Source organism: Eublepharis macularius, chromosome 12 (assembly GCF_028583425.1).
Source record: "Eublepharis macularius isolate TG4126 chromosome 12, MPM_Emac_v1.0, whole genome shotgun sequence".
NCBI classification, from domain to species: Eukaryota; Metazoa; Chordata; class Lepidosauria; order Squamata; family Eublepharidae; genus Eublepharis; species Eublepharis macularius.
Window position 1 is genome coordinate 73,483,071 of NC_072801.1, and position 8,615 is coordinate 73,491,685.

The window sequence follows — 8,615 nt, forward strand, 5'->3', positions numbered from 1 at the left end:
AAGTCCCTTAGCTGTGCTTCCGATGTTATCTTGTAGGCTTGGTCTTTATAACTAAACCAGATACCTTCCGGAAATAACCATTTGTATTTTATTTCATGCTTCCTCAGAAGAGCTGCAAACCTTTTATATTTAAATCTTCTTTTCCGAGCTAAAAATGGAATGTCCTTCAATATCTTAACCTTGTTACCCAGGAAGTCCAAATCCACATTGTACGAATTATATAAGATGGTGTCCCGAGTCTTCTTAGATGAAAAGTCGATAATAATCTCGCGAGGCAGCTGATGCTTCGTTGCATATTTTGAAGATGTCCGACGGACTTCCAAAATGTCGCTTTTTAACTCTTCTTTAGTTGCCTTTGCGAATGTCGCCAAAAGTTCCGACACCAAGTCCTTTAAATTTTCACTTTCCTCCTTCTTCACATTCTGGAGATGCAATACCGTCTGAGCACGATCCACTTGTAGCCCTATCAATTGATTCTCCAAAATCTTTACTTCTTTGTTTGTTGTCTTCATGAGTTCTGCGTTTTCCCGAGCAGACTGCTCTGTCCCCGAGGCTGCTTCCTTAATGGTTTTCACTTCACTCTCAATTGAGCCAACCCTTTGACCGATTTCATTCAGCTTATCAACAAAGGGCATTATAGCTTCGACGACCGACCGCTTAACCAGCTCTTCAAGAGACTCTCCTTTCCCCTGCAAGGCAGCCGAAACAGATTTGCCTATAGCAGGGCTCTGCCTTTTCATCGCCATCTTAGGGGGGGGGGGGATCTGCCAACTAAGTTCCGAGACTCAGTGAATGGGAAGATATCCGAACCTTCTTAGCTTCAACTCCCACCAATCCTTTGCATACGCTTGAAATGACAGAAGGGATTCGCTACTTACAGGTTTTCACCTTAAATCTGCTTTTTGCCGTTCTCCATGGCCCGGCAGCACACGATGTGCTGTGCAAGACTGCTGGCCTCCATAGGAGCAAACGGGCAATTTACCCCCTGCATCGACTTCAGGGGGCTCTTCCCGGCGCGCTCCGGACCCTGAACCCCTCACTGGGAGTCCTGGGGGTTAACCCTCGCAGGTCAACCGCCCAGTCAGGCTGCTCGGGCACTTCCTCCTGGACCTGCGGAGAGGAGCGTCCGACATGGCCGGGAAAATGAAACCAAATCGAAAGCCAGAAGGAGTTCAGACAGAGTTCAGTCCCTGCCGTTGCCAGGGGAATTGATTGAAAGGCAGACTGTCTGGCTTGATGAAGGGCTGACAAAGGCAACGGATGAGGCTTACAATGACCACTTGTTCGTTTAGAATGCAGGCTCATGAGCGGCTTGTTCGTGAACAGATGAATGGGCTGTTCGTGGGTTTTTTCCATTCGTAATGCTGTTCGTGCCCATGTCTATTCATGATTCCCAAACTCTCAAGTCGGTAATATGTTTTACACTTTAAAATGAGCTAAGATTGGACAATTTCTCAGTCTCCTGCATATAGAGCAACTTGGTCACAATCTCAGTTGGTACAACCCATGGACCTTCAGATGCTGCATTTTCGCCACAGAGAAGCCACAAAGAAGTAATAATGCAGAGGAGAACAATTTCACTCACTCACTGAAAGGCCACCTTCCTTCATTGTTGTGATCTTGTTGGGTGGGGTTGGTGGATGCTGCATAAATTGTCACTCTAATATTCCCCGTGTAGTTCCCAAAGCTAAACATATTTGTGTCAATCCCCTGCTCCACACTGGATCACAAGTACTTTAGTTTGCCACGCTAGTTGGAATAGTGAGACAGACACAAGGCTTGGAACTAAAGGGCCACTTTATTAAATATAACATCATCCATTAATATGGCAAGGGCCAACTAGCAGTACATGTCAAGCCACAGGGTCACACCTGGACCTCTGCCTTGACCTGTCTGGGCGAGCCCCAAAGCCCCGGGTATGAGTCATCCTATGGATGGCTAAGACCCGACTGGCCGGCAAAATAGATCCCTCCAGCTCAAGCTCCTAAGCTGTACAGCAGTGAGGGAAGGACTTGCACATGGGGTTCCCCAAGGCAGTCTGCCCATGCAGCATGGCAGCTGTCACAAGCAGTACCATCCACTCCTGGTAGACCCCTCTTCCCCATCAGTGGAGAAGCGTCTAGGGTACTCACCAGTCCGCTCCCTATTCCCAAACTGTATCCTGCCAGTGACCATCCTAAAGTGACTCCACCTTGCCAATTACCTTAAACCTCCACAAGCAGTACAAGGTAGGCAAAAAAACATCTCTTCCCCATGCCAATTAGGGAAAAGGGGGAAAAATTCCTACCTGGCTTTGTCAACAGCAGCCAGCTAATGCTACACTACTAAAGGATGAGGTGGGTGGGCTGAGCATGCAGAGCAACAGCAAGCCAGCTGGCTGGAGTTGCCTCATCAGACTCCTTTCTCTGCCCCCCCCCCCCAGCCTGAGACCCAGATACCATGGAAATGCTCTGTCTCCTTCTCCTTCCAGGGGGGCAAAGAGCGGCTCCTGGCCTTATCAGTGGAAGCTGCTGGCCAGGAGGGCCGTAATTCACTCACTGCAACTATAAGTCTAACCATTGTGTTCTGAGTACCTATAAGACTAACAACATTTGTGGTAGGATACGAGATTTCGTGCATCACAGCTCACTTCTTCAGATGTAAACTATGACTCATGAAAGCTCATACCCTGCTACAAATTTTGTTGTTCTTAAACATGCTACTTGACTCTTGCTCTTTTCTACTGCTGCAGAGAGACTAACGTGGCTACCCATCATAATATGTTCTGAGTATATGTTAACCTGAAGAATGCTGCAGGCTGGAAACGAGCTCTTCCTCTCCAAATTTAGCAGGTTTCAAATCAGTACTTTGGGAGGATTTGTCAAAAGCATCTCCACAGCTATCCACCAACACTGAATGTGTTGATGCAAAACTATTCTAAATACTACTAATTTCACATTACAAGAAACTCAACAAGGCAATTATAAGATGTTCTTAATTTGAGAAAAATAGTTGATACACTCTATTTTGAGTTACTTTTATATATAAAAATGAGAAGCACTGAAAAAGGTCATAATTTAATAATGAAGATGCAAAATAGCCTTCACGAGAATCTTATGTCTTCAAGTAAGATGCTGTATGTTCCACTTGGTTCCACTTACTATGCTGTTTATCGGTAATAGTACTTAGTTGCGTCTTCACGTGTCCTGACCTTGTAGTTCTCACATCTCTCAAATTATTTACTGACTTTTTTGAACACGTTAAATCTTCATTTAGCAACTTCTTTTGGATTGCATTCCTGACAGCTTCCTTCACTTCTGTATTCCTTATTGTATAAATGAAAGGGTTCAGCATTGGAGTGAGGGCTGTGTTCAGCACTGCTAATACCCTGGTTAAGCGGGATGAGGAATGCAGATTGGGCCTCACATACATGGCCATCAGTGCTCCATACAATATAGACACCACAATCAGGTGTGATGTACAGGTGGAGAAGGCCTTCTTGCGTCCCTTGGCTGACGGAATGCACATTATGGTGGAGATGATATAGACATATGACACTATGGTCAATATCAAAGTCAAAATACCAAGTAAGACAGCACTGAGCAATCCCAGAAGCTCATTGAGGTACGTATCAGTACATGCAAGGCTAAACATGGGAGCAGCATCACAGAAGAAATGATCAACAACATTGGAAGCACAAAAAGGCATCCTCCATACAAGAAGGCATTGAAAAAACATGAGTACAAATGATGAATACCAAGTAGACAAGGCCAATTGAATGCAAACATTTTTGGTCATAATCATTGGGTATTGGAATGGTTTGCATATGGCCAAATAGCGGTCAAAAGACATCACAGTAAGGATTAAAAGCTCTGTACCTCCCAATGAGAAGTAGAAGAAGTTCTGGGCCATACAGCAACAGAAACAAATGGTGGTCCGTGTTTTTATAAGTGTTTGTAGAAGCTTAGGCACCACCGTTGTGGTGTAGCAGATCTCCAGAAAAGCCAGGTTGCTCAGGAAGATGTACATGGGAGTCTGAAGCTTTGGCTCGATAGCTACAATGACAAGGATGAATCCATTCCCCAGGATGGCTATGATGTACATGAATAAACCCATGACAAAGAACATTTTGTGCAGATCATAGAGAAAAGGAATCCCTACCAGGATAAATTCAGTTACAGTTGATGTATTCATTATCAACCTAGTGGTTGCAAAATATCAACTAACCCTCTGAAATGGCTCAGAATCTAGACAAGCCAAACTTTCTACCTTCATGTGAAATTAAAACTTGAAGAATTGAAATTATTTAGGTCATCAGGTACAGTGTAGCGCAGCAGCCAGAGTGTAAAACTCAAAATTGGGAGATCCACTTTCAAATGCTGTATTCTCCTTGAAACTCATTGGGTGACCCTGGGCATACACATACTCTAGAATAATTTTTCACTTAAATAGTCATCAAAGAAGAAAAAAAATCCTTTTGGAAATCTTCTGTCATCATTGGGCTTAGAAATTGTATATCAATAAAAGTACTCGTCATTCATAGGATAATTACTCACTTAATCCAATAGTAGGAAATCACACTCCATGATTCTCTAACCAGGCTTTTATCCAAAGGATTGTTTTTCCACACAAAGATTCTGTATACTTGACTAGACCTACAGGTGTGGTAGACTTATCCTTACAAGATGTGCTATTCTACATCTTGCACTTCCTCTGCTTTCTGCATTAGCTGAAGAAATAATGGATAGTGACCAATGATTTAGTTACAAGTTAATAGATTCAAAAATGGTCCTTTTATCCTTCAATATCCTTAGCACAGAAAGACAGGAAGGCAGAATTTTCTTTAGAATACCCTTGACCGAAGAACAGTACACTCCTCTCTGGGATGGTTGTCCTCTTCCACCGAGCGCACAGCTTCAGGAGGGACACACATGGAGTGGTGAGGGAGGAAGGGGACACCCGCCTAGCCAGTCAGATCAGCTGAATCAACCCTAGTGATCAATGGGGTGACAGATTTCGCAGCCAGATCACCCTCACATCCAATTTTCTTTAGAGATACAGGAATTTGAGAATATTCTGAAACTCCTCCCCTTTGATCATTTAAGCATCCGATTTACCTGAAGTATTCCTTATGACAAATTTCATTTACATGAAGCTGTTTGCCCAGGAGCCCCCTGTTAATAATGCATCTTCAATAATGTAAAAATTCTTATGGGAATAACTTTGAAGAAGATAAAGTTCTCTCAACTCAATTAACAAGAGTTTTTTAGAGTTAAAGATTTAACTTTGCAAAAGATCTTCAATAATATAATATTTCTCATGGGAATAACTTTGAAGAAGGTAAGGTTCTCCCAGGTCAATTATCAAGAGTTATTTATTTTTTTTTTTTTGAAAAATTTTTTATTGGGTTAGAGCATTATTATTTTTACATTACATTCAATTTTCCCCTAATTTTTCGTTTCTAACCCCCTCCCTTTCCCCCCCTTTTGTTGACTTCCAACAGCTTTCCCACCCTCTGTCCCTTTTCCCTTACTTCTATAAAATTCATCTGTCTAAAACAAATATACATTCTCCATTATATTAAGCAGTACATCTTTAACTCCTTTACTTATTATACAAACCGTACGTCTTTAGATAACCAATTTATCCCATTTTCCAGTTTTGAATATTTCTATATATCATTTTCCAGTTTTGAATATTTCTATATATCATAAACCTATACATCGTAAACCATAAAAATTTCCCACATTTAAATCAAACAATTTGATTTATTCTCTATATATTACTCATTTCATCTTTTTATGGTAATTCTATCTAACTTATCACATAATCAATCAATTTAACTCTTCTATGCATTCAGTTTGGTGCATATAAATCTTATCAAAGAAAGAAAATATTGTTAGTTACTCAATCCTCATGTTTAAACCTTATCATTAATTATTCTCTATCAATATTCTATCACTTAATCTTTACATATCTATATATATCTCGATCAATTAATCTAACTGCTTATAAATTCACATTTCTCTTCCTCCCCCGGTAAAGTCACCCCTCTCTTTTATACTTTTATTATACTTCAGTAGTTCTCAAACTGCCACAGTTTTCCTCCCACCTCCCATTTCTTCTCCAGATATTGTTTCAGCTTCTCCCAGTCTGTGTTAAACTGCCCTGAGTCCAGATCTCTCAGTTTTCTTGTCATCTTGTCCATTTCAGCCATGTACAGCAATTTGTAGATCCAATCTTCAATAGTTGGCACTTCTTGTACTTTCCATTTCTGCGCATACAAAAGTCTAGCTGCTGCAGTCATATAAAATATCAACGTCCTATGGTGGGCTGGGATTCCCTCCATTCCCAAGTTTAGCAGCAGGAGTTCTGGGTTCTTATTTATTTGAAACTGTAAAATTTCACTCATTTCTCTTATTATTTCCCCCCAGAACTGCCTAGCTACCTCACACGACCACCACATATGATAGAGGGAGCCCTCATGCTTTCTACATTTCCAGCATTTATTAGAAGTGTTCAAGTTTCCTAGCGCAATCTTCTTTGGTGTCATGTACCAACGATAGATCATTTTGAAAATGTTCTCTTTAATATTAATACATGTCGTTGTCTTCATTGTAGTTTTCCACAAGTATTCCCATGCCTCCATTGTTATTTCTTTATTAAAGTTTATAGCCCATTTCACCATCTGTGTTTTAACTATCTCATCCTCAGTATACCATTTCAACAGTACTTGATATACCTTGGATATTCTTTTCTTGTCTTCTTTAAGAAGGGTCTGCTCTAGTTCCGAGTTCTCTGTTCGTATGCCCCCTTTTGCAAAGTCCGAGTTGTATAAGTCTCTAATCTGTCTATACTGAAACCAATCATAGTTAGGTGATAGTTCCTCTTGCGTCTTTATTCTAAGTTTAGATACTTCAATCTTAGTTATTTCTTTGTACGTTAAACATTGTTGTTCATTATCCACAGCTCTCGGATCTATCACCTCATATGGAACCACCCACAAGGGGGTTCCTTCTTGTAGGTAAGTTCTGTACTTCTTCCAGATTGTATATAGACTTCTCCTTACAAAATGATGCAGGAACATCGAGTTGACCTTTACTTTGTCATGCCATAGGTATGCGTGCCATCCAAAAATTTTTTTATATCCCTCTAGGGCTAATAGTTTCTTATTCTTTAATGTCATCCAGTCTTTTAGCCAAACTAGGCAGATTGCATCATGGTAAAGTCTCAGATTGGGCAGTTGCATTCCGCCTCTCTCCTTTGCATCTTGTAGAACTTTTACTTTCACTCGAGGCTTCTTGCCTGCCCAAACAAAATCTGATATTTTCCTCTGCCATTTTTCAAATTGTTTAGAGTCTCTGATGATTGGTATTGTCTGTAACAAAAACATTACTCTTGGTAACACGTTCATCTTAACTGCTGCAATCCTGCCCAACCATGACAAATTCAGTCTATTCCACTTGATCAAGTCTCTCTCTATCTGAGTCCATAATTTTTCATAATTATTCTTGAACAAATCTATATTTTTTGCAGTCAGCTCAACTCCCAAATATTTCACTTTACTATTTACTTCACAGTCCGTTGTTTCCATTAACAATTGTTGTTTCTGCTTAGTCATGTTTTTACATAGTATCTTTGACTTCTTTTTGTTAATGAAGAAACCTGCCAAATCACCAAACTCCTTGATCTTATCTATCACTTTTGGCATGTTCTCCAATGGATCTTCTACAATTAACATTATGTCATCTGCAAATGCTCTAACCTTGTATGAATAGTCCTTTATTTTTATTCCTCGTATTTCCTCATCTTGTCGTATTTGTATCATCAGAATCTCCAATACTAAAATGAACAACAATGGAGATAACGGGCAACCTTGTCTTGTTCCTTTACTAATCGTCAATTTCTTGGTCAATTCATCATTCACTACAATTGCTGCAGTCTGGTCTCTATAAATTTCTTTAATTGCTCTGATGAATCTTTCTCCCAATTGTAGCTTTTCCATAGTGGCAAACAAAAAGTCCCAGTTTAAATTGTCAAACGCTTTTTCAGCGTCTACAAAGAAGAAACCAACCTCTTTATCACAACGCTTGTCATAGTATTCAATAGCATTGATCACTGTCCTTAAATTGTCTCTTATTTGTCTGTCCGGCAAAAAGCCTGCTTGTTCTTCCTCTATGACTTCCGAGAGCCACCCCTTCAGTCTCTCCGCCAATATCTTCGCAAAAATTTTGTAATCATTGTTAAGTAATGATATAGGCCTGTAATTTTTCACGTTAGTCAGATCTTGGCCCTCTTTTGGGATCAATGATATATTCGCTTCGCTCCAAGTGTCTGGAATTCTTTGATCCCTGAAAACTCCGTTCATCACCTCTTTTAGGAATGGTGCCAGTTCGTTGGCCATTGTCTTATAAAATTTAGCCGTAAGTCCATCTGGCCCTGGCGCCTTTCCTAGATTTGCGGATTGTATTGCCTTACTTATTTCTTCATCAGTTACTTCACTGTTCAACTTATTTCTCCAAGCTTCCGAAATCTCTGGAAGTTTAGTTTTCTCCAAATATGATGCTATTGATTCTTTGGTTACTTCTTTTTTATTATACAGCTTCGCATAGAATTTATAAAAGGCTCTACTAATG

The 8,615-nt window shown here is 40.3% G+C and overlaps 1 protein-coding gene across 1 annotated transcript; it reads right to left on the reverse strand.

Annotated features, from left to right (window-relative positions):
- Nucleotides 1-3,093: 3,093 nt before the first annotated feature.
- LOC129339885 (olfactory receptor 6X1-like) lies at nt 3,094-4,173 on the reverse strand. The gene has a single exon (XM_054994459.1). It carries the CDS (start codon nt 4,171-4,173, stop codon nt 3,094-3,096), a length of 1,080 nt encoding a protein of 359 aa, XP_054850434.1.
- Between the last annotated feature and the right edge of the window lie 4,442 nt (nt 4,174-8,615).